Source organism: Erpetoichthys calabaricus, chromosome 1 (genome assembly GCF_900747795.2).
Source record: "Erpetoichthys calabaricus chromosome 1, fErpCal1.3, whole genome shotgun sequence".
Taxonomy (NCBI): Eukaryota; Metazoa; Chordata; class Cladistia; order Polypteriformes; family Polypteridae; genus Erpetoichthys; species Erpetoichthys calabaricus.
In genome coordinates, this window is record NC_041394.2 from 129,316,820 (window position 1) to 129,343,846 (window position 27,027).

The 27,027-nt window shown below is 39.0% G+C and overlaps 1 protein-coding gene across 1 annotated transcript in view; it reads left to right on the forward strand.

The window, feature by feature from the left end:
- Positions 1-455: 455 nt before the first annotated feature.
- Positions 456-27,027, forward strand: part of bin3 (bridging integrator 3) — a 266,316-nt gene continuing 239,744 nt past the window's right edge. Inside the window, exon 1 of the mRNA XM_028806128.2 lies at positions 456-620. Coding sequence (XP_028661961.1) covers positions 613-620 — 8 coding nt within the window. The 5' untranslated portion in view covers positions 456-612. The remainder of the gene's footprint in view (positions 621-27,027) is intronic.

Sequence of the window (27,027 nt, forward strand, 5' to 3'; positions counted from 1 at the left end):
TATTTCTTTGATTTTTACACTTACTCTTTCCCCTCCCCCTAATTCCGATCGTTAAAAGATCAAGTTAATCAGGTGCGCTGCGCTACTCACGCGATGCGTCTGTTGCTAAGCAACTGTTTGCGGTCTCTTTCTCTCTGTCGCTGTAGAACTATAAGATAATTTGGCAATTTTATGTTTTTCCGTTGCTTTAATATTTACATAAACCTAAGTAAATGTAAACACATTCATACAAACGTATTTTACTGTCCAAACCGCACGCCCCTTTCACTTGTTCACAGTACACGTTTAAGTTAGTAGGTACTACATATTTAATGTGGTACAGAAATATAGGTTGGTAGATATAACAACAGTTCAACAGTAAAGACCTATGCGATATTTGAAAACAGCCTCATAAACCCAGCAGTCCAAAATAGAGCTTCTGCCAATCAGCGCCGTCATTACGTCATGCCGCCTTCCCTGAACTTTAACCTCGAAGGAGATTCCGTCCTCCACTTCCTGTATACGCTGTACGGCGAATCAGGGTCGGGCGACGGTGAGATAGGGTATAGGAGGTGAGAAGAATATCGAATTGGAAACTCAGGCTGTCATATAAACACTTAATTAGTTGGAATCATGAGCTGGTGAGTATTCTGTAAAGTGTGCGCTTGTGGAATTCAAGCCGAAGTGTGGAAAGCTTGCCTGGCTAGTGCAGTGAGCTTGATCTTCGGCGCCCTACAAGAGGCTAGCATGACAACCTGTATTGTGCCAAAGCTTATTTCATTAATGTTACATATTTTGCTTAATTAATAATATATTGTCGTTTGCCAAAGTACGCATGACATTTTGCGTTTAGGTACTTTTGTAAGTTTAATGGATCGATGACCACTGCATTGAGTCTTGACAAATGTGCTTTAATAGTCCTTGGGTTTTTAAAATGTTTTGTGATCATGTTCAGTTTAAATGACATCTGTGCGTTTTACATATTTTTCAAATGTCATATATAATACGTGTAAAATTTAAATGGTACGGTGTTAAAGATTTGATGGTGGTGTGATAAACTGAAGGTGCTCAAAGAAAGCAGTGTGGATTAAGGAAATACTTTCAGTGTTCAAATGATCAGGCCAAGTGCATATTTTTGAACATACTGTACTTTAAATAACAGTGCAGGTGTAAACTTATGTGAGTAATTGTCTTTGACTGGATATCTCCTTTCACGTAGTGTACTTTGGGCAGTGGTTACTGAGATTTCCAGAACAGTGTGTTAGAGCAACTAATTTTTTTTTAATTATTCTTTTTTTTTTTATTAAAAGCACAATTGGGAACCTGAGTTTTAATCTTAGAGATAGTGGCTTCTGCTTTGCACCCAACCACTAAAATGGATACCTGTCTTCAGGAGTATACAATAAGACACACACCAGTTAAAAACAATTACATGTATTGTTTGTCTGTTAGAGTTCAGGTTTTAAGGTGGCTATGTGATTGGCCAAGTTGTAATATGGCTTGCTTAGTGGTACTTATGTTTTAAATAATTGATGTGTTTAGGTTAAGAACACAATTCTTTGGTGATCATACAGTTTTTAGCCATTAAACTTTCTAATTTCTCACGCCATGGAAATGGCATATTTAGCACCGCAAACGCGATCTGATGACCACAAAATAGGTGTAGCCTTTTTCTTTTACCCTTCAAAGTCCTTACTCCTATAATAATAATATAATTATATAATGCTTTTGTGTGTATGCTATTATTAAACTAATTTTAAATTTAAAAAAAGAAATTGCAATACATATTTTGAGTTGTGAGTGAAATGTGTCCTTAGAAAGCGATAACAAGTGCTGACGTAGGGGAGGACAGTATGGTTAATATGGTTATAGTATATATCATGGTATAAACAATGTTCTGATTGAATCCAGTTTGCTGTTTGTGCTTCTGTTGTTCATAGGTTAATAGTGGGTAGTTCTACTGTTCAGTAGTTTTACTGTGATCTTTCTTTTTATAAGGACCCTTTTAATCAACATCAAAATGTCTGTATTGTGCAAAATAATAAGAACCATACATGAAATAAACATATATTGCATATGTCTTTTAATGCACACAGTCTTAGAAAATGTATGTACTTTATAGACTATGCAATAATAAATGAAGCAAGATTGACAATAAAAAGTAAGTTTTCAAGGAACTATTCTTCCCAGTTCCCTTACCAGCATAATCAGATGTCCAGGGGCCTCATGTATAAACGGTGCGTACGCACAGAAATGTTGCGTACGAACGTTTCCACGCTCAAATCGCGATGTATAAAACCTAAACTTGGCGTAAAGCCATGCACATTTCCACGGTACCTCATACCCTGGCATATGTAATTTCTCCGCTCGGGTTTGCAGACTGGTGGCACCCAGCGTCAAAGCAGTGCTGCTGTTCCTGTGTGGTTACTCTTTCTTTCTTAGACCCACATTCCTGACGCGGCTTTATGAATACACTGAAATTAACTGCATATTGTTTATTAGTGTAATGCATCTGATTTTAATTAACCTGCCGCAATATAATGGTCCAGGGAATAGCCATAGCATTCCAAATACCATAACTGCTTTAGTGTTGTTACTCTCACTGCATCTTCTTCTTTCAGCTGCTCCCATTAAGGGTTGCCACAGCAGATCATCTTTTTCCATATTACGCTCACTGCACCACTCGGAGTATTTATATCACTGTATCTGAGTGGGGAATCACAGCAGCAGCTGATTGGAAAGAGAATTATCGGTATACAGCATGAAGCAGATGCTGCCTCAGCCATGGCAAAATGCTTCAAAGCCTTTCCTGCTGTACGGACCTCGCGGTTCAGAAAAAGTTTCATCCCAAGAACTATAAACGCACTCAATCAGTCCATCAAGTGCTCCTTGTAGAACTGTTTGTACTTATAAGTACAATTACCCCACTGTAAACTTGCACTAGTTATAATATTGCACAACCTGTGCCACTTTATAAAGCGCGTATTTACATATGATGACAATATCATTTTTAAGATGAAATGCAGCAAAATATGTTGATTATATTATACAGATAAGACTTTAACTTCATTTAAATAATCTATATTGTTAATAATTAAACATGTGAGGACACGGTGATGCAGCGCTAGCTAGTTCAGGGATTGTTCCTGCTTTGCGTTGTATTCTTGCTGGTGCTGACATGACACTGGAAGGATAGACAGATTGAAATATCTTCGTAGTATGTGTTTAATTATTCTATGTTCCTTAAAAGTTTTGAAGAATCGGCGTTCTAAGCTTACAGATGGCTTCACTTCTATTACAGAGCTGATTGTGTGGCGATTGGGTATTTGGAGAAAGAAAAGTAAGGACATGAATTGGAGGTTAGTACGTTTGAAAGAGACAGTACTTCTGTAATAAATTATTTCATCGAAGGTCGCGCATGGCGCAGCAAGCCTCTTGCGTGAGACATGAACAAGCACTGCGCCACCGTGTTTCCATGTTTAATAACATGCTTTCATTCCTATCATCATGAACAAGATATCACGTATACATCTCAGTATTTTAATTATTCAGAGAGCTGTAATATCACGAATGCAATGGATTATGTGTCCTTTCGGAGAAAGAGAAAGCCCGTTTAAGAAGCAGGTAGTGAGTCACACACAGAGCACAAAGAAGATCAAATACAGAACAAAGCATTTAACGTGCTACTTTAGTTACGATGGGATTTGAGAAACTAGTAAATTAAATGATTTTAAAATGAACTTTACGATGTTCTACTTTAATGGCAAAATAAACTACGTGATTAAAGTGGGAATTTCGAGATTAAAGTTGACATTTCATGCTTTTTTCCCACTGTGTGCCTATTTTTTTTTTTGTCTGCTGTACGCTAATAAGCTTTCATGTGACACTCAGACAGTGGGCTACGACACGCGTTTTCACGGCGACTTTGATATGTGACTTTTTTTTTTATTTCGGGCACTGTGCGACTTTGTGAACTTGAGCTTTTGAGTTTCTCCGACACTCTGTCACTCGATCAACTTCCTTTTGTTGTTTATATCACTGTTTAAACCAACAAATAGTACGTTGTTCCTTTGCCTCCACTTGGTATTCGCTGAAATTCTTATATTTTCCCCCCGTGCTTTTCCCATTGTCTTTTCACAGAAGGATGAGCTTAAGGGCTATTTATATTGATTTGCATATTCAAAGAGGCGTAATTCTGGGAGGAGTTGGGGCGGGACAGAAGGCGCGTGCACGTGCGTTACTTTTCACGCTGATCGGGATTTATGTAGCAGAAGAACGTGAAAGTTTGCGTACGTACAGATTCCTGCATCTGGATTTTTCTGTGCGTACGCACATTCCCGCTTTTGTGCTTACGCCATGTTATAGTGTGAGTTCTACGCACGGCATTATACATGAGGCCTCTGGTGACTGGGGCTGTCCTGATTTCAGGCAGTGAATCCCCACAAATAAATCCGGAATACTAAAATGACCCTGTTTTAACAGGCTATTCATCTAATAAAGTTTTTCAGTTCCGCAAACATTGCTTGCTGAAAAAAAACATTGTCACAATATATTTACAACAGCATGTGCAAAAGTCCAAAAGGGACCCTGCTTAATTAACAACTTATTTTACAGTAATCCCTCCTCCATCGCGGGGGTTGCGTTCCAGAGCCACCCGCGAAATAGGAAATCCGCGAAGTAGAAACCATATGTTTATATGGTTATTTTTAGATTGTCATGCTTGGGTCACAGATTTGCGCAGAAACACAGGAGGTTGTAGAGAGACAGGAACGTTATTCAAACACTGCAAACAAACATTTGTCTCTTTTTCAAAAGTTTAAACTGTGCTCCATGACGAGACAGAGATGACAGTTCTGTCTCACAATTAAAAGAATGCAAACATATCTTCCTTTTCAAAGGAGTGCAAAGCAAGCAGTCAAAAAAAAAAATCAATAGGGCTTTTTGGCTTTTAAGTATGCGAAGCACCGCCGGTACAAAGCTGTTGAAGGCGGCAGCTCACACCCCCTCTGTCAGGAGCAGGAAGAGAGATAGAGAGAGACAGATAAAAAAATCAATATGTGCCCTTTGAGCTTTTAAGTATGGGAAGCTCCGTGCAGCATGTCCTTCAGGAAGCAGCTGCACACAGCCCCCCTGCTCACAACCCCCTACGTCAGCGCAAGAGAGAGAGAGAGAGAGAAAGTAAGCTGGATAGCTTCTCAGCCATCTGCCAATAGCGTCCCTTGTATGAAATCAACTGGGCAAACAAACTGAGGAAGCATGTACCAGAAATTAAAAGACATATTGTCCGCAGAAACCCGCGAAGCAGCGAAAAATCCGCGATATATATTTAAATATGCTTACATATAAAATCCGCGATGGAGTGAAGCCGCGAAAGGCGAAGCGCGATATAGCAAGGGATCACTGTATATGTAAACAGCCTCACAAGGAAGAACAAGAAGCAGACAAAAACAGAGCATTGACATTTATTTGTTTATACTCCAAGCACAGTGGGAATTTCTTCATTTGTGAAAGCGTTTTTTTTTTCCCCTTCATGCCCTGATCCCTCTCTTATGATGACAATTAGACATTATGAGGATGGGCTTTATGCATGGGTGTACATGCTACTCAAGTATTTTAGTCTGGGACTGTGAAAATCTGGTTATCCTGTAATTTAACATCAGAGTGCCACAATAATCTAATATCACTTAGTGGTCACTCACTGTAGTAAACTTGAATCTGATTAAAATTAAATGTGTACCTGTAGTAGTGGAAATTAGCTTACATAGAATATTCCATCCAAAAATTATTTATATATATTTTTATATGTTACCCAGTGTACTTTATAGTGATGGCTTTATAGTGAATAGGAACCAAAGGTAACCAATGCTGGATAACAGTCAATACTATCAGAAATGTCCATGAAAACATTTATTGTTACTTGTGTTACATAATCTTCATGTCAAGTCATTCAGTCATGTGCTCACACTGTGTAAAGCACACATTTTTTGCTTAAATATTGTTAAATAAATAACTGAAAAAGTGGTAGTTCACAAACCTGGATCCCCTTTAGACATGGTCATGCTTTTGAATTAAAGACGGGACTCATGACAATGAGTGAAGGAGAGAGGCGGGTTTTAAATTCAAAATTCCTTTATTTCTAGATAAACTGGAAAAAGAATGAATATTTAGTGCTCTGAGCAATGGAAAAGCACTATGAAATGTATTATCATTATGTTCTCTAATTATAGCTTAGTCAACCAAATGATTAAGAATTTGCTTACTGTTCTCTTAGTTTCTTATTTAGCTTACTTCTAATATTTCATTAGATATAAATATATCGAGATTTTTTTTTCTATATTATAGAATGGGTTGCCAAATTAGCCAAAAAACAAGGTTTGAATATTCAAAATAAAAATAAGTAAATATTCAAATGTATTTGAATTTAAGTTAATGATTCTGGGTGTTACATGTACATTTGTACAGTCATGGCCAAAAGTTTTGAGAATGACAATAAGTGTTGGTTTTCACAAAGTTTGCTGCTTCCGTGTTTTTAGATCTTTTTGTCAGATGTTTCCATGGTACACTGAAGTATAATTATAAGAATTTCATAAGTTTCAAAAGCTTTTATTGACAGTTACATTAAGTTTATGCAAAGAGTCAATATTTGCAGTGTTGGCAAGCTTCTGGGCCAAATCCTGACTGATGGCAGTCCATTCTTGCATAATCAATGCTTGGAATTTGTCAGAATTTGTGGGTTTTTGTTTGTCCACCTGCTTCTTGAGGATTGACCACAAATTCTCAATGGGTTTGGGGAGTTTCCTGGCCATGGAAAAAGCTTGATGTTTTTTTTTTCCCCTGAGCCACTTAGTTATCCCTTTTGCCTTATGGCACGGTGCTCGATCATGCTGGAAAAGGCATTGTTTGTCACCAAACTGTTCTTGGATGGTTGGGAGAAGTTGCTCTCGGAGTATGTTTTGGTATCATTCTTTATTCATTTCTCAGGATCAGGGCATCACCAGTGCATAGCTTGCTCAGGAATGGCAGCATTAAAGAACAGCACTCAACGTCCTTGCTGTGCCACCTGATGACAAAGCACTGAAGACCCTGCTGTTGTGTCGTTATCATCAGCTAAAACACTACAGCGGAAACATAGACTACCCCGTCATTTAAAAAAGTTTGTGTGCTGTTGCAAGGTGTTGTAATTGATCAATAAGGACAGCAAATTAGAAGTGAGAGATGTGTAATGGAACTAACATGTTTCATCAACCTGAGAATGAGTCACCAACAGTATAAGCCAGGATTCCATCATTCAAATGAGCAGGTTCACAGCCAGCTGTAGGGGAGCCTATAAAAAGCGAAAGCCTGCCACTGTTGCATATGGATTTCAACTAGGTCAGCAACAGCAAGATGTCCCTCTCAGAACAGTGAGTTACCTAAAAGAATGATGAAAAAAGCAAGATTTCATCAGCACTCAGAAAACACAAACCTAGATAAATAAAGAGAGTTAATGTCAGGAAAGGCATCTGGCTATAAAACCTTAGCTAAAACCATTAATGATAAAATTGTCCCAAACCACTTGACAGGGGATGAGGTGCAGGACTTGGCTGTATGGAGAATTTTGGTTAAACACCTTAGCTCCACATAGAAATGGAAAAAAGAAGAAGACTAAACTCTGCTTATAAATAAAGAATCCCACAATTTAGTGTTGCTCCCACCATAATTCATTATGGAGATTATGATTTGTTAGTGAAGAACTGTGCTGTCTTTACAATATATAGTGCTTGGCATTACAGGCATATACAGTATTCTCTCATCATAAAACAGAACTGTTTTTATTTTCTTTCCCTGACATACATTTTTTCAAAATCATGGTGGCAGTTCTTGTTTCCTGTTTCAGAAATGTCTTGCTCCTTTTCACTCTGCTATACAGCTTGTGGATTATGGGGCAACGGAGCAATTGTTGACTGATACAGTATTAGTTTTGACTGCATGCATTTACTTACGAGCTGTGCTTGGTGTCTTGACTGCTTCTCTGATCAGTTTTCTTTTTAATTGGCTGTTGATTATTGGGAGGTTACCTCTTTTTTTTTTTATTTGTTTCTGTATAGTTTTATACAGTATATTCTCCAATTCTTTAAGGCTCCCTTTTACATTCCAGCTTATTAAGGTAATGGTTTTGATTGGTTCTTGTAAGTAAGAAAAGATTACATAGACTTGTGGTGCTCTGTTTAAGCCAATGTCACATTATGCAAATATTTCTTGTGAAGTATGTCAGATTTGCCCATTACAGTTGTTGATCTAGTTGCTGCTTCACGTCAAATTACATGACTACAAAGTACAGCCCATGGTGCTGATCTTCCAGCACAGTTGTGCTTTCCCTTTTTTATTATTATTACCACGCTTCTTTTAACTTCACCTGTTTGTTGTCTGGTACAAATCTTGTAATCGATATTTAACCCACTTCTTGTTGTCCAAATGACTTGAAATTTTGCACACTTACCCACTTCCGATGACAATACATGAATCAATACTCAGTTTCACTAATTGATCAGTTAATCCATGTTAATTAAGAAATGAAATTTTCATACGAGTGTGAAGCGGCTGGGATGAGAATCAGCACCTTCAAATCCGAGACCATGGTCCTCAGCCGGAAAAGGGTGGAGTGCCCTCTTAGGGTTGGTAGTGAGATCCTGCCCCAAGTGGAGGAGTTCAAGTATCTCGGGGTCTTGTTCACGAGTGAGGGAAGAATGGAGCGTGAGATCAATAGGCGGATCGGTGCGGCATCCGCAGTAATGCGGGCGCTGCATCGGTCTGTCGTGGTGAAAAAGGAGCTGAGCCGCAAGGCGAAGCTCTCAATTTACCAGTCGATCTATGTTCCTACCCTCACCTATGGTCATGAGCTATGGGTAGTGACCGAAAGAACGAGATAGCGAATACAAGCGGCTGAAATGAGCTTCCTCCGCAGGGTGTCTGGGCTTTCACTTAAAGATAGGGTGAGAAGCTCAGTCATCCGGGAGGGGGCTCAGAGTAGAGCCGCTGCTCCTCCGCATCGAGAGGAGTCAGATGAGGTGGCTCGGGCAATCTGATCAGGATGCCTCCTGGACGCCTCCCTGGTGAGGTGTTCCGGGCACGTCTAACCAGGAGGAGGCCCCGGGGAAGACCCAGGACACGTTGGAGGGACTATGTCTCTCGACTGGCCTGGGAACGCCTTGGGGATTCTCCCGGAAGAGCTAGAAGAAGTGGCCGGGGAAAGGGAAGTCTGGGCATCTCTGCTCAAGCTGCTGCCCCCGCGACCCGACCTTGGATAAGCAGGAGACAATGGATGGATGGATGGATGGATGAATCATATATATATAATTCACTAAGTCCATGGCACGCAAGACAGAGCCACGCCCACCAGCAATTCACTAAGCAGCTGACCATGGCACGCAAGACAGAGCCCCGCCCGCCAACTCTAACACTCTTCCCACGTCCATTACCTTCACATTGTTTTCTTTTTATTTCTGATCCCGTTCAACAACTACAGTGCATCCAGAAAGTAGTCACAGCGCATCACTTTTTCCACCTTTGTTATGTTACAGCCTTATTCCAAAATGGATTCAATTCATTTTTTTCCTCAGAATTCTATACACAACACCCCCATAATGACAACGTGAAAAAAGTTTACTTGAGGTTTTTGCAAATTTATTAAAAATAAAAAAACTGAGAAATCCATGTCCATAAGTATTCACAGGCTTTGCTCAATACTTTGTCGATGCACCTTTGGCAGCATTTACAGCCTCAAGTCTTTTTGAATATGATGCCACACAGCTTGGCACACCTATCCTTGGTCAGTTTCGCCCATTGCTCTTTGCAGCACCTCTCAAGCTCCATCAGGTTGGATGGGAAGCGTCGGTGCACAGCCATTTTAAGATCTCTCCAGAGATGTTCCAATCGGCTTCAAGTCTGGGCTCTGGCTGGGCCACTCAAGGGCATTCACAGAGTTGTCCTGAAGCCACTCCTTTTGATATCTTGGCTGTGTGCTTAGGGTCGTTGTCCTGCTGAAAGATGAACCGTCGCCTTAGTCTGAGGTCAAGAGCGCTCTGGAGCAGGTTTTCATCCAGGATGTCTCTGTACATTGCTGCAGTCATCTTTCCCTTTATCCAGACTAGTCTCCCAGTCCCTGCCGCTGAAAAACATCCTCACAGCATGATGCTGCCACCACCATGCTTCACTGTAGGGATGGTATTGGCCTGGTGATGAGCAGTGCCTGGTTTCCTGTAAACGTGACGCCTGGCATTCACACCAAAGAGTTCAATCTTTGTCTCATCAGAGTAGAGAATTTTCTTTCTCATGGTCTGAGAGTCCTTCAGGTGCCTTTTGGCAAACTCCATGCGGGCTGCCATGTGCCTTTTACTAAGGAGTGGCTTTTGTCTGGCCACTCTACCATACAGGCCTGATTGGTGGATTGCTGCAGAGATGGTTGTCCCTTCTGGAAGGTTCTCGTCTCTCCACAGAGGACCTCTGGAGCTCTGACAGAGTAGTCATCGGGTTCTTGGTCACCTCCCTGACTAAGGCCCTTCTCCCCCGATCGCTCAGTTTAGATGGCCAGCCAGCTCTAGGAAGAGTCTTGGTGGTTTCGAACTTCTTCCACTTACGGATGATGGAGGCCACTGTGCTCATTGGGACCTTCAAAGCAGCAGAAATTTTTCTGTAAACCTTCCCCAGATTTGTGCCTCGAGACAATCCTGTCTCGGACGTCTACAGACAATTCCTTTGACTTTATGCTTGGTTTGTGCTCTGACATGAACTGTCAACTGTGGGACCTTATATAGACAGGTGTGTGCCTTTCCAAATCATGTCCAGTCAACTGAATGTACCACAGGTGGACTCCAATGAAGCTGCAGAAACATCTCAAGGATGATCAGGGGAAACAGGATGCATCTGAACTCAATTTCGAGCTTCATGGCAAAGTCTGTGAAAACTTATGTACATGTGATTTCTCAGTTTTTTTATTTTTAATAAATTTGCAAAAACCTCAAGTAAACTTTTTTCATGTTGTCATTATGGGGTGTTGTGTGTAGAATTCTGAGGAAAAAAATGAATTTAATCCATTTTGGAATAAGGCTGTAACATAACAAAATGTGGAAAAAGTGATGGGCTGTGAATACTTTCCGGATGCACTGTATATGGCAACATTGACTTCTCAACTGTGACTCCGGAACAACTCAGTACGCGAGCTATATTAAGCGTCACCAACGAAGACTCGCTACACCTTAATGAACAAGTACTGAAACTTATCCCTACCGATGAAGTAACTTTCACCAGCGTTGACTCCATCGTCGCAGACGATCCCGCAAGTTTCATTCCCCGAAGAATTTCCTAACAGTCTTACTCCCACTGGCATGCCTACGCATAAACTCAAAATTAAAATAGATTCAGTCGTCATGCTTCTGAGAAACCTCATGCCAGCAAGAAGTCTCTGTGATGGCACTAGACTGACTGTTACCCAGCATTCACCGCAATGTACTGGAGTGTAAAACTATCGCAGCTCCTACCTCACAAACTGTCCTTATTCCCCGGATATCCCCGGACCCCAATCAGATTCAAATTTGCCTTTTACTTTTACATGCAGACAATTTCCTGTTAGATTGGCCTTTGCAATGACAATTAACACTAGAATTACCAGAGTCTACGAAAAAACTCGTAGATCCGGCCCACCTTAAAACCATTCGCAGCTCTCTTTTGTCTTCTAAATGTGCCGATTAAGACGAGCCAGCAAGCAGCCGGCTATTCCATCCCCCACCGTCGCAGAGCGTTCACTAAGTTTTCCCAGCTCTTGCTTGTTTGATTATCTGGGGAGTGACTGAACTTCTAGAGTTTTAGTGTGGAAATAATCCATATTACTAACCGAGAATGCTAAACCGGATGGACGCAGGGACATCCGGCCATGGGCCGTAGCCGCAAAAAGACGTACTGCGCAGGCGCACCAAGAAATGAGGCGCCGCGAGAGGCGGACAAGACCACAGAAAAAAGGAGTGAGCACGCACCAAGAAATGAGGCGCCGCGAGAGGCGGACAAGACCACAGAAAAAAGGAGTGAGCACAGAAAAAAGGAGTCAAACGCAGGCGATGCACACAGCGCCGCACGAGCAAAACACCCCCCCCCCCCCCCACAACACACACAAGCAACGGACGGGACACACACAAAGAGGAGGATTTAATCCCATTGCACATGAAACGGGACGCACACAAAGAGGAGGATTCAACAAGCCACAAGCACACAAAAAAAAGAAGCCGCGAGCACCACACAAAGCCCATTGGACACGAAACGGGACAGACTACGGACATAGCAAACGAAACGTACACAAAAACGACGATTCAGACCCACGACCACAGTAACATAAATAACAAATGATACACAAAGCCCCATTTCTAAATGAACCATCCGTATTAAACATACGTCATCTCAACACGTTCACAATATGCAGCATAGGTATATCTCATTACAATGAGGCACTATTAACCGTTCAACCGCAGAAAAAGCTCCATATTAACAGTGAGTGCGATCCTCCTTATTACTTATCCATATTTCTCACGCTCAAAAACAAACAAGTCATGAATTCACGATCACAGGTACAAAACGATACCGCTCGGATAACGGGACCAAACACAATTCACACTATGCAGCATAGGTGGATCTCATTAAAATAAGGCAGTATTAACCGTTCAACCGCAGAAAAGGCTCCATATTAACAGTGAGTGCAATACTCCTTATTACTTATCCATAATTCTAGAAGAAAAAATGTCTCGGCTCCAAAAACGCAAAGCTCAACTAAAGCTTCTAACTGACGATGTACCTAAAAGTAAAAACTTTATGAACTGCATTAGATCCTACAATAGTTCATTTGCTTTTGCATCTACCAGAGTAAATATCAGGCCACCAAAAGGCAATGGCCCATACTGCTTTCGCATATGTGCACAAATACTGCATCGCATTAGAACAGTGCACCCTGAAACAAATCAACAACGCAAATATGCACAAATCTACATCCTAGATCCACATGACGCAATCTATCAATCAAAGTGCTGCATCGCAACAGACACGGATTCAAAACGAAACACCTCCCGTCTCAGACATACGTTAACGGCAAGGAAGGCTACAACGGGCTTCTCACACAGCACAGGCAAATCGAATACAGCTCCAAAACAACATGTCCCAAATACTACACATGCAACAACGCGCCTCTCAAACGGCACAAGCAAAACATACACCAGGAAAATTCATTCGGATTAATGAATGTCATTTGCAATCATTGTCATTCAGTTCACTTCCCTGAAGAAACAACTGGCAATACAAGTAATACATTTACACGTTGTTGTCAAAAGGGTCAAATTAGACTGCCTCCTTTACATTCATATCCTGAATATCTACAGAAGCTTCTAACTAACGATGTACCTGAAAGTGAAATCTTTATCAGCTGCATTAGATCCTACAAATCGGTATCCACTATGAACATTAACGGTGGCACTGCACGTGACATCCGTCTTGCAAAAATGTTAATTATTGATGAATGTACAATGGCATCCAGTCACTTACTCAACACCATTCATAAACTTCTACAAACGTTTATGAATAATAGTATTCGCTTTGGAGTAAAGGTACTTTTATTAGGAGGAGATTTTAGACAGTGCTTAGCTATTCTTCCACATGCCATGCGCTCAGCTATTGTTCAGTGCACCTTAAAATACGCAGACAATTGGCATTGCTTTCAAAAGATACAGTTAGTAAAAAAGATACGATGTCCAGAACCAGATCATAACAATTGCTTATTACAACTGGGAGATGGTACACTCACCAATACAGATGGACTTCACCCACATATTATTACAATTCCTCAAGCCTTTATCTGCGACGACTTAGTTACAGACAGATTTGGAACAGCAATCTCATTAGACCAAATGCCCCTTTTAACAAAACGCACTATATTATGTCCAAAAAATATTAATGTGGAAAACATAAATACCCAAGTCATTCCATTACTTCCTGGAGAGACACAACTCTTTCTAAGCTCTGACAAACTTGACTCTGATCACAACAATAACCATCTTCATTGACATTACAAGTTCTGACCTGGAATGACCTTTTACACTTAAACGGCGTGTACAAAGAAATTTTCCAATAAACCTTTACACTGTACCACACACTTTATTGTTTGCTTTCTATTTGCATCATCTACACCTTCTCACTATTCTATATCTCATTCATACATCACGCTCTTTGTCATTCCCAACACCAGGGGTTGGCGAGCGAAGCGAGCAGGGGGCGGAGCCCCCTAGTAGATCGCTATTTGGAACACACACAGTTCATGTGTGTTCCATTTCTACAGCAATCTGTGTAAACACATTTTTAAAACAGAAACGTTTTTCATATTTTAGTAGTAAATGACAAAATGTAGGCATAAACTATATAATGTATGAAGCCTGAAGTCCAAAGATCAAGTAAAAACACTTCCACAAAAGGTTCAAGACTGATACAATAGCTTCCGTGGCGTAACGGTAAGATTTGCTGACTTGTAATTGAGAGTCCCCGGTTCGATCCCCACTCACTCCTATATTTGCCGTTTTCAGTAGTGAGCTCCTCTTTTTGTTAATATTATACAGTACACACATACATTTGGTTTGCGTCTGTAACACACGGTGTGCATTTATACATTTATAGGACTTGTAAAAGTTACCGTTTTTTTTTTTACTTTTATTCTCTCTAAATCACAATCACGATACATACTACCCACAGGCATCTGATGCTGTTATTTTTTATTTGAAACAGAATAACTGGAGATGTGAGTGGTGTTTTGAGACCATGGAACTGGACATTCTCTCATCTGAAAGGATAAAAGCTGACACACAAACGCTGGCGAATCTGCCTTCTTCGTATCTCACCATCGCTTGATTTTTTTATTCGGTTTTATTGAGTGTTCCTGCTCATGCTGAATTAGAGTGCACCTTATGGTGAATGATGTCAAAACAACAAAAAAACACAGACGTAGGTATATATGATATTTGGAATTATTCGTTTTATGACCTGTATAGTACATTTCGGAAAACATTGTGGCAAGGATGCAACATTATTCATATTATTCATATTCATTCGCATAACATCTTGCATTTTGTAATCAGTGAATGCGTATTTTTTTTTCCCGATCTTGCCAGTTCCCACATGTTGCTGTATGCTGTTTCTTTTGTACTCCAGGACATGCAGAGGATAGAATAGTACAGAGCAGTAAGTTCAGCGTTATATGCAATAATCAGATTCAAATGTTAACTGTTCACACACACGCAAGGATAGTCTTTCCTACATTTACAACGTGTGTACCTGTTACAATGTACACGCTTCCCTCTATGCTGTGGTTCCTATTACACACCTGAAAGAAAGAGACAATATATGTGAAAACATCATCGCACTAATGCAATATTATTTGAAAACGAACAGCGTCAGATCGGGTGTGGATTTATGTTGCCGCTATTACTGAAAGAAAAAAAGATCAACATATGTGTTGATCCAGCAGAACTGAATAAGCTCACGCGCTCTAGCATCCCCACCCCCGATCTGACTCTAAGAAACAGCGCAAGTACAGACGTAAACCAAGTGTGATCAAGATTTCCCGGTTCGATCCCACTCACTCCTATATTTGCCGTTTTCAGCACTGAATAAGCTCACACGCTCTAACACACCCCCCCCCCCCCCCCCCCCCCAAAGAGCAGCTTAGTATTGAAAACGGACATAAAATTTATAAATTGGTATGCACTGTAAATCGTTAAGTTTAAAATGTCGATCACGGTTATTTCTGTTAATTAATTCATGCTTTTTACTTAGATTCAGAACAGGAGCTTGTTCAGCTTATTCAGCTTCTGATCTGACTCAAACAGCGCCAGTATAACTTCACACCCAACCTGATGCTGTTCGTTTTCAAATAATATTGCATTACTTCGACGATGTTTTCTGATTGGTACTATTCGCGTCATAAAATGATTTCTTCACATATATTTGTCTCTTTCTTTTTTAAAATGTGCGTTGTAGCACGTAACACCTGGCCACCTGCATGTTCTTGCGCACACTGAATAAGACAGCGCTATATGCAATCATCAGATTCAAATGTTAACAGTTAACAGTTATATAGCACGGAATGGAAATCAGCAGTTCTTAGCATTGCACCACGCAAGCTGTCATACTGTATCAACCGCCTACTGTAACTTGCTTTCTTTTTTCTTCGGTTATATTCTTGAATAAAAGTGCACTTGTTTTATTATACTTTTACACGGGGTAGGGTAGGCGGCGGCTTTTTTTTTTGTACCTTTTGTGAAAGTGTTTCTTTGATATTTGGACTTCAGGCTTCATACATTATATAGTTTATGCCTACATTTTGTCATTTGTTACTAGAATATAAAAAACGTTTCTGTTTTAAAAATGTGTTTACACAGATTACTGCAGAAACGCAACACACATGAAATGCGTGTGTTCCAAATAGCGATTTATTATTTCCATTCTAAAACTCCACTCACTCCCAGATAATCAATCAAGGCATGAGCTGGGAGAAGTTCGTTTACGTTCTAAGTCGGTGGGGGGATGGAATAGCCGGCTGCTGGCAGCATGTCTTTATCAGTACATTTAAATGACAAAAGACGCTGGCAGAGAGGTGAGAACGGTTTTAAGAAGCGATTTAAGGTGGGCCGGATCTACGAGTTTTTTCGTAGGCTCTGGTAATTCTAGTGTTAATAAGGCACAGGGACAAACTTTCAAAACGATATGCCTGTATCTGCCAAAACCAGTTTTCAGTCACGGACAATTGTATGCTGCTCTCTCCAGAGTTCCATCTTTTCATTCACTCACAGTCGTATCCTCAAACCCACCCAATTTGGACAACTGTGTCGTTCAGGAAGAGATCACCCATCAATAAATAATTATGCGGCGTATGCTACGCTGCGGGTTGGCTAGTAGTTAAATATTTCACCAATAGATGGTGCTAGTAACGGATAGAAATATTAAAGGAAGTGTTAAAATATTGATTATAAAATTATACTAAAATTATTTTGCATCATGACAAAACACTGAAAATGACTTGATGATTTCTGATCCCTTTGATGTCTGTGCTGTGTAACACTTGACATCATGTTTGCAAACCTGATCTCCAATTCTTTAACAGTAATGTCAACTGTTTTTTCAATTGTGGCCTTTAGATCACTTCTGAATGTGGCCTGATTTTGGGGGCCTTTCAATTTAACATTTTGGAAGGTTATGACTGTGTGGCTACTTGCAGCCCTCTCACTCCTGCTTGTTGATGGCCCTTCCTGTTGCACTGAACCTTTAAGAATTCCTGTAAGCTTCCCTTCTCTCAAAGCATTTTCCTTCAGTCCTTTAATTGTTACCACACAGCCCACAATTGCAGCAACTTCCTGAGGAAGTATATGAGAATTTTTTTGAAGTGTAAGGCTCAGCTTTGAGACCTATGAAAAAAGGTCATGTAAAAAGTGACAAAAGGCAATGAAAGACAGGCTTTCCATTTGCTGAACAACGTGTTTGGCTCTTCCCTTTATGTCTATGTTTTTGGACATGACTGCAAGGTGCTCCATATGATGATACACAGCAGTGTACTGCCCCTGACCTGTTGCATAGTTTGAATGGAGAAAACCTGAGAGTGCCCGATAAATGTGTGGCAACCAGCACTGAGTTTTTACTGCTGATGGGTTTCGTACTGTGCATCCTAACTCTGCTCCTATAGCCTTCAGCTCCCGCTTGCTTTTGGGACTGAAATGATACGTTTTCCACACTAGTTGTAGAAGGTCATGAACTTTTTCAATCATTGGCACTGACCTTTGTGTGTTTAGCATTGCCAGTTCCAGCCGATGGGGTAGACAGTGGAAAGACAGAGCATGTTCACCTATCTGTTTTCTGAAAAGTGCCCCTATTCCTCCTGTTGCACCCATGTTCACACTTGCACCATCTGCTCCAAAAGCACTCATTTTATGTACCCACCAATTTGGGTTGGTTGGGTCAGCATTCTGAAGCAGTGATTTAATGGTGTTTTGAATCCCTTCTGCATGACCATAATCAATCTCAGCCAAACCTACTAGATGAGTCTTAGGTGTTCCATCAGATACATACCTACAGTATGTGATGACATTGTCTTTCCCTGAGACATCTGTTCCACAATCAGTTATAACAGAGATGTAGTTTACCTTTAAAGCTTCTTCCAGCACATTACTTTTTAATTCATCTGCAATGCAACCTACAAACTCTGCACATGCTGTATCATTATCATATTTTTTGACACATCCATACCATTCTTCTTCATCAGCAGAATTTGAGATTTAAACTTTGTGAACGGTATTTCTTCCAGTGCAATCATATATGCTGCATTGAATTTTATTTTTAATTCTTTCATCTCATTTTCTGTCACTTTCTCACAAGCACGTTGCACTGCCTTTGCTATGGGGGTGTCACGAGGAGCAGACCTAGCGATCACACAGTCTCTGGCATTCTTGTGTTTCTTACTCTCACCATGCTTTTTCACAGTTTCCTTTTTAAAATGGCTCGTACCACAAATGAATTCTGTTTTACCAGCAATTTCTTGTCCGGCTTGTGCACAAAAGCTGCAATACATCTTTCCCTTGCCATACCGTAACCAAGCGAGCTCCTGTAACCAAGCCGCTTTAAACTGTCTTCCAGGCGTCGGAGCCGTGGGTGCAGAAGACTTTGCTAACGGGACGGAGTTGTCATCCTTTAATAACTGTACATTTCCGGACTCCGGTGGCTGTACCTCAGATAACCCACTGACTGAATTATCTTCGGTTCGTTCAGAAATAGACAAGGCAGGATTTGGATGAGTGGGCATTGAGAAAAAGTCGGAAATTTTTCGTTTGGCCATTTTGCGTGTTACATGGAAACTTACAACATTTCGCGTGTTATGTGGAAAGTTAGGATGGAATTCGAGGAGTAGTCGTGGCCCAATTGTCTTCTATTTCAGATCCCTATCCGCAGAGTGGGCGTGTCAGATGATGCCTTGCTTTGGTTTGGCTTTAATCACGTGATAGTGTAATAGGAAAGGCAGACGCGGGCTGAGAGTGTTCGCACATAATTAAAAGCTGTTTCTGCTGCTTTAAATTTAAAACTTTTCCTAGATTGAGAGAGAGTGTCGCCACCGGCGACTGGAATGAAAAAACTAGTCGCAAAATAGAAAATCAAGTTGCACTGGCATTGTAGTCGCCACCTGGAGCCCTGCATTGTAGTTCCAGATGAGCAATTGTTGGTTGTTACCTCTCATACACAAGAAACCCATTCCTCCGACCAAAGATAAAATCAAACTTGTTTGATTTTATTAAAGCCAGTCACAGACTAGTTGGTTCCATTTGGTGGGTATGTCACATGACATGATCGGCTTTGTGGGAGCATGCCGCTGACTGCCTCTGAATACCTAAGATTGTGTAAATGAAGGCTAAGACTGAAAATCACCGGAAACGTAAAGTAGACTAATGTGACATGGGACTTAGTTTTAAGCTCTTCACTTGTTTTGTTTGTTTGTTTTGTTGTCTTGTCCTATAGCAGTTATTTCAAAACAGTTCTTCCATACTGAAGTTTACTTGGTTATGTTGATTTCTTTTGTAAGTTGCTTTGGAGAAAACGTGTCTCCTAAGTGAATAAATGTTAATGCAAGTGGAAAATGTACAGTATGAATCCTGAATAAGTCGCTGAAGTGGATAGATAGCTTTAACTGAAGTAAAATACTTGGATTTATAAAATATATACTGGCCACACTGTCGTGGGCTGGCATCCTGCCCGGGGTTTGTTTCCTGCCTTGCGCCCTGTGTTGGCTGGGATTGGCTCTAGCAGATCCCCGTGACCCTGTAGTTAGGATATAGCGGGTTGGATAATGGATGGATGGATATTGGCCACACTCCTGCTATTCAGTAGGGAATGTTCCAATCAGCTTTTTTTTAAAGGCTGATACCGTTTCTTGATTTCATGTTACTGAATTGACTGATTCTGATACCAATTTTTCTTTTATCCCTTTAAAAAACTTTTCATACTAAGCTCCTGCATAACCAGTCATATAGAAGCCTTATGTCCTATGTTAAAAAAATTTAACTTTAGTATTTTTATTATTAAACTATAGACTACAGGTGTTAACTGTTATTCTTTTATTAAATGAATAAAAATAATGAAATGAATTATTCTTTAGGCTTATTGTTCAGTGACCATACAAATGCAAAAATAAATATCATTTCCTTAAAATACATACTTTAACTAATCAATATATTTGTGGTGCCCCTAGAAAAGATCATGAATAATTGGATTAGAGTGATTTTTCAATCTAGCTGTTTTCTTTAAATAGTATTATACAATCCAGTCGTGCAGTCAGTTATTTAGCCAACTTAAATGGAGAAGTCCCTCTGCTGTTTGGTATCATTGTGTGCCCCATGCAGAACATGAAATAGAGAAAACAAAGCATACACTTGTCTTAGGAGATCAGAAAGAAAGATATAGACAAGCATGTTAAAGGCAAAGGCTTTAAGACCATCTTCAAGCAGCTTGATGGTCCTATGACAACAGTTGCATATATTATTAAGACTTTTAAGCACTATGAGACTGTAGCCAGCCTCCTTGGACATGGCCACAAGAGGAAAATCAACCCAAGAACAGGCAGAAGGATAGTGAGAATGGTAGACAAAAAGCCAAGGACAACTTCTATCAGTGTCTGATAACACCATCCGTTGCATTTTGAGTAACATTGGACTCAATGGAAGAAGACCCAGGAGGATTTCAGTGTTGAAAGAAAGATATAAAAAATGACACACTGGAATTTGATAAAATTTACAAGCTACAATGCTTCCTGGAGAATGTCCTTTGGACAGATGAGAAAAAGTTTTTTGGAAGTAAAATTAGCTTTATGTCCACAAACAAAGAAATGAACACTATCTACTGTGAAAATGGAGGGGACTCGGTTATGTTTTGGGGCTGCTTTGCTGTTTTGCTGTCTCAGTTGCAGGTCATGGATCCTCCAGTAGGATAATCATCCAAAACATAGAGCTTAAAGCACCCAAGAATTGCTAAGAACAAAAACATTGGGACTATTCTGAAGTGGCATTCTGTGAGCCCTGATTTGAATCCTATTAAACATCAGTGGTAGTTGGGGCAGTTTGCTCAGGAAGAGTAGGACCAACTACCTGTTGAGAGGTGCAGAAGTCAAATTGAAAACTAAAGGAATTACTTAGGTTGCAGTGATTGCATCTAAAGGCATCTTAATGTTAGGTTAAGGGTCCCATCATTATTATTTGAAATATTCTGTTCAATTAAAATTCTAAAGCAAAGTCTGATTTTTGTGAAATATCTCTTCAGAGACAGTCGTGCGTGGTTCTCTTTTCATGGAAGGGTAGCAACAAATCTGTCCATCTCTTGACATTTTCTCATGTGACATATCACTCAAAATTGCACCAGTATTGTTGTTTGCCTTGTCTCAGCCAGGTTTTTGAGTACGGCATTTTTTTTTAATGCATTCATTGTGGAGTTGTAAGTGTTGTCTGTGATGCTGATATAAATTGTAGGTGTTTTCAGGTGATGTAACCACTTTGCATATTTTACATAATACCTCTGTCTGATGGATTTCTTTGTTGTCTAATCCAAAGTGCTGCCAAATGAAAGGAGTGGAATTTTTTTTTTGGTATCAAGTCCCAAACGATCCCCTCCACAGTTGTACTCAATTTGGCAGAATAAATGATTGATTAGCTTATTATGTTGTCTCCAAAAGCACATACTCCAGTAGACTACAAGACCAAAATAATATGCAATATGGTCTGATAATGAGTTCATTAGACTGGAAACAAATCTCACAAAAATTGCTGCAGGCTGCAACAAAGACAGTCTCTAAAAATGTTTGCAACAACTGCAGGCACAATATGTATGTTATTGGTCATATATCACAGCCTTTTGCACTTTAGTAATCACAGAGGTCCATGTTGCAATTTTGATTTTAATTTGAGTAATTGTGTAGCAGTAGTACAGAGGTGACATACTTGGTTTAAAACTAGTCTGTTTTATTTGCTACAACTATAGCTGTCACTAGAGTAGACTTTGGTTTCCTTGTTCCTGTCATGTCTACATGAGTTTTTCTAACATTCCAAAGACCCTGTTTGAGTAAATGTGGATGCGTGCAAGAGAGGCACCCTGTTTAAGCTTGGAACTCTCCTTGTGCCGAGAGCAGCTGGTATAGGCACCTGTTCCCAGTGATCAAACTGAATATACCAGTATGAAAATGTAAAGACAAATTGAGAGCTATGGCCACATCTGTTGCATTTAAAGGATAATGTTGTTCCTTTAATGGGACTGGGTATTTTGGTTTTATTTAAAGACGATTAATTTCACTGTTATTTATAATTTTATCATTCAACTGCAAAATGATACAAATTAAAACTGTTGAAATATTTATAATCTGAAGCTATGCATGTCATGCATTTTTATTGTTAATTCTTGGGCAGTAAGTACAGTGCTTGAAAGTTTGTGAACCCTTTAGAATTTTCTATGTTCCTGCATAAATATGACCTAAAACATCATCAGATTTTCACTCAAGTCCTAAAAGTAGATAAAGAGAAACCAGTTAAATAAATGAGACAAAAATATTATTAAGGGAAATGATCGAATATTACATATTTGTGAGTGGCAAAAGTATGTGAACCTTTGCTTTCCGTATCTGGTGTGAACAAATCAGCAAAAACTGCAACTAAATGTTTCCGGTAACTGTTGATCAGTCCTACACACCGGCTTGGAGGAATTTTAGCCCATTCCTCAGAACAGCTTCAACTCTGGGATGTTGGTGGGTTTCCTCACATTAACTGCTCACTTCAGGTCCTTCCACAACATTTCGATTGGATTAAGGTCAGGACTTTGACTTGGCCATTCCAAAACATTAACTTTATTATTATTTTAACCATTCTTTGGTAGAACGACTTGTGTGCTTAGGGTCGTTGTCTTGCTGCATGACCCACCTTCTCTTGAGATTCAGTTCATGGACAGATGTCCTGACATTTTCCTTTAGAATTCTCTGATATAATTCAGAATTCATTGTTCCATCAATGAAGGCAAGCCGTCCTGCCCCAGATGCCATGTTTCACAGATGGGATAAGGTTCTTATGCTGGAATGCAGTGTTTTCCTTTCTCCAAACATAACGCTTTTCATTTAAACCAAAAAGTTCTATTTTGGTCTCATCAATCCACAAAACATTCTTCCAATAGCCTTCTGGTTTGTCCACGTGATCTTTAGCAAACTGCAGACAAGCAGCAATTTTTTTTTTTTTTTGGAGAGCAGTGGCTTTCTCCTTGCAACCCTGCCTTGCACACCATTGTTGTTCAGTGTTCTCCTGATGGTGGACTCATGAACATGAATATTAGCCAGTGTGAGAGAGGCCTTCAGTTGCTTAGAAGTTACCCTGGGGTCCTTTGTGACCTCACTGACTATTACACACCTTGCTCTTGGAGTGATCTTTGTTGGTCGACCACTCCTGGGGAGGGTAACAATGGTCTTGAATTTTCTCCATTTGTACACAATCTGTCTGACTGTGGATTGGTGGAGTCCAAACTCTTTAGAGATGGTTTTGTAACCTTTTCCAGCCTGATGAGCATCAACAACTCTTTTTCTGAGGTCCTCAGAAATCTTCTTTGTTCGTGCCATGATACACTTCCACAAACATGTGTTGTGAAGAGCAGACTTTGATAGATCCCTGTTCTTTAAATAACACAGGGTGCCCACTCACACCTGATTGTCATCCCATTGATTGAAAGCACCTGACTCTAATTTCACCTTCAAACTAACTGCTAATACTAGAGGTTCATATACTTTTGCCACTCACAAATATGTAATATTCAATCATTTTCCTCAATAAATAAATGACCAAGTATAATATTTTTGTCTAATTTGTTTAACTGGTTTCTCTTTATCTACTTTTAGGACTTGAGTGAAAATCTGATGATGTTTTAGGTCATGTTTATGCAGAAATATAGAAAATTCTAAAGGGTTCACAAACTTTCAAGCATAACTGTATCCACTAAGAAAGGGCATTTCAATATATCCCCAAAATCTCAAAAATGCCGTGACAGATTTTATTGAGCAAGGCCCTTAACCAGCAATTGCCCTGCAAACAGGTCCTCCAACTTGGAGGGAAAACTTTGGGGTTGATGGCAGGATTGCTGCTCCAGCCACTGTAATAAACCTTACACTTTTCAGTGTGGTGCTGAGGTGTCACCTGTTGCACGGCTGCACTCTGATCCCAATGTGGGTGGTTCGTCATGTGGTAGGTGTGGCAATGCACTGTAATCAGCGCATGCTCCCAACCTCTCTTCTTCCTCTCTCTATACACCACAGGTGTTAACTGTTTTTATTTTTTATTAACAAAATGAATTATTGTTGAATAACCATAAAAACACTAAATTACTGTAAATCAAATTTCCTTGAAATACATACTTTAACTAATAAAATAAGTACAGAAATGTGTCCATAATACATATGGCATAAAAGAAAATAAAATCCTTTTTTATAATTAAAAGCTGTCATATTGTTTATTTTTTTCCTGTAATGTACTTATCTGAAACAAGGCTTAATTAAAAAAAAAGTTTTCACCATTTCTCTAACAAAAAAAAATAAAATAAAAAATATGCGTGTATTTATAGATTGTAATCATTTTGAATCATTAATTGCACTGTAGTGTTGTTTTTTTTTTTTTTTTTTTTCTGTTGAAATATACATTTACTATATTTATTAAGGTGTTTTCCTTCTTCAGTGTATCAGCTAGACATTTGTATTTGTTGAGGTGTAATTATAAAATATGGATTACCATTTTAATTATGTAGTACTTGCTCCTTAAGCAAACATATACTGTATGACACACAGAAATAAATAATAAACAAAGTACAATAAAAACAAGTAAAAATTTTTAAAAAGCCACAGATGTATCTAGTGTTCATAAGTTGTTTATCAAGAAGACACAAGACTAACATGCTTAACAGGGTTTATAAGTAACAGACACATTTTACTGTTAAGCTAACAAAACAAGCCTACTGTTTACTAAGCGGCAGTTTTAAATTCTTCTTTATCTTTTTCCAATTAAAAATGTAAGCTTCTGCACTTAAAACAATCTCACTGTCCAAACTGAAACTGTGTCCATTTTATTTTAAAGTATAAAATAAAAAGGTCTTAATTCATTAAAGTAGTTATTCTTGCGATTTATCTAAATACACAAGATGACTTCTCTGATTCTGTTTTTCTTCATTTAATACTCCCCTTTCTTCAACGTAAAGGCTAAGCTCTCTGATAAAACATTTGACTGCTCTTTGTTTACACTGCAGGAAGTTTACAGCAAAAAATGACATGCACTGGCTCAACTGCCATAATACCTTGTGTAAAGAAGCACTGTAGCTAAGTTACCATAAAGCTTAGAAAAACCGATCGGGTTTTGTGATCAATTTTCCTATCACCAATTGTGTCTTTTTAAGTTAAAATCGTCCAAATTAGATCCGGTGGCCAATCGAACAGAGAATCCGTAATTGACAGTACAGAAAAATTGCTGAAAGTGCTTCAGGTGTGCCAAAAATTGAGAGCGGTGATGGATGAAGCTCCCATTGTTAATATATAATTTATTATCTAGTTACACCTTATCATAGAGTACAGGAATGTACAAACATTTTTTTGCAAAGGACCACATGTAAAAGCCTGAGTGTGTCTAGGAAGTAAATATAGAAAAATACCAGTAACATACTTGCATTAAATACTAAGTTAAAAAACACAATTTAAGTATTTATGTATAGTAATTTTTTCATTATTTTATTAGTACTATTAGTACATGCTACTATATTTGAAAGAGGTGAAGACAGAAAAACTATAATCTTTTCGTAATCAAATACAGGTTCAGAAACTGAGTTATAAAATTAGATAATAATGCCAAAGTGGGTGGGTTTATGACTGTACCATGAGAAACACATGCCAATACGAATATGGTTTAATTAAGAGTATAAATGTTTGAAATGTGAGAGAAGTGATTTGAGAGAATGGTTATCATTATTTCAAGATACTTATCCTTCCCCTTCTAATGTGAACAGTGATGCTGTGATTGGAACCCAAGTATTTAATTATTGTCAAGTGTAATGTTTGTTGTTGACACTCACAAAATATCCAAGTCAAACTGTTTCTCAGTCTGTTTTTTTTGTTTAGGAACATTACAGAAAATATCTTCTCACAAATACACACTGAGCCTAAAGGACTGAAAATTCTCTTGGCATGGGTTCTTAGAAGATGGAATCTGCAAAGCGTGCCATCACAATATATGTCAAATCAGTTCTAGCTGTTTGTCTATAGGTGCTTTGTTGATTTTGAATGTGAATGAATTTGAAAAAATTTGAATATCTGAATGGAGCCTTGAAAGTGACATTTAAACCAAGGTTATTATTGTTTTGTCTTTTTACATTAGTTTTCCATATTATTTCTGATCTTATTTGAAAATTTTGTTTAGTTTTAGTTCTCCTTCATTGTGTATTTTTATTTTTAATTTAGTTTTATTTCACAAAGACATTTCTATTTTATTTTTATATCTATTAGTTTCAGTTTTAGTAATTATGCTATTTGATTTGAGCAATTTTATATTTTTTAAAATATTTTCTATGTCGTTTGTGCTGAACAAATGTGTGCTGACTATTCACATATTTCATCTTTTTTTCTTGCCCAGAATGGGGCAACTTGTGATGAAATTTGGGTGAATTTTAAAGTTTGAGGGTTTTTTTTCTAAAGGTCTACAGAACACAACATATCCTGCTTCAAGACAATGTTCTTATTAATGCCTTCAACATTGCATTAAAAATCTCCCATACTGGGCTTTATTTTCTACCAGCTATATTGATCTCTGATTCCATCTCAGGCACATAAAATTTATAGACAGAATTTTGCCACCTGCAGGCCTGAAATGGTATACAAAATCAGAAAATAGATTCTACTGTGTTCTGACAGGTTTGATCATGAAAATCATGGGGGCTTAGGAAGAACAGGGTCTTAGGCTT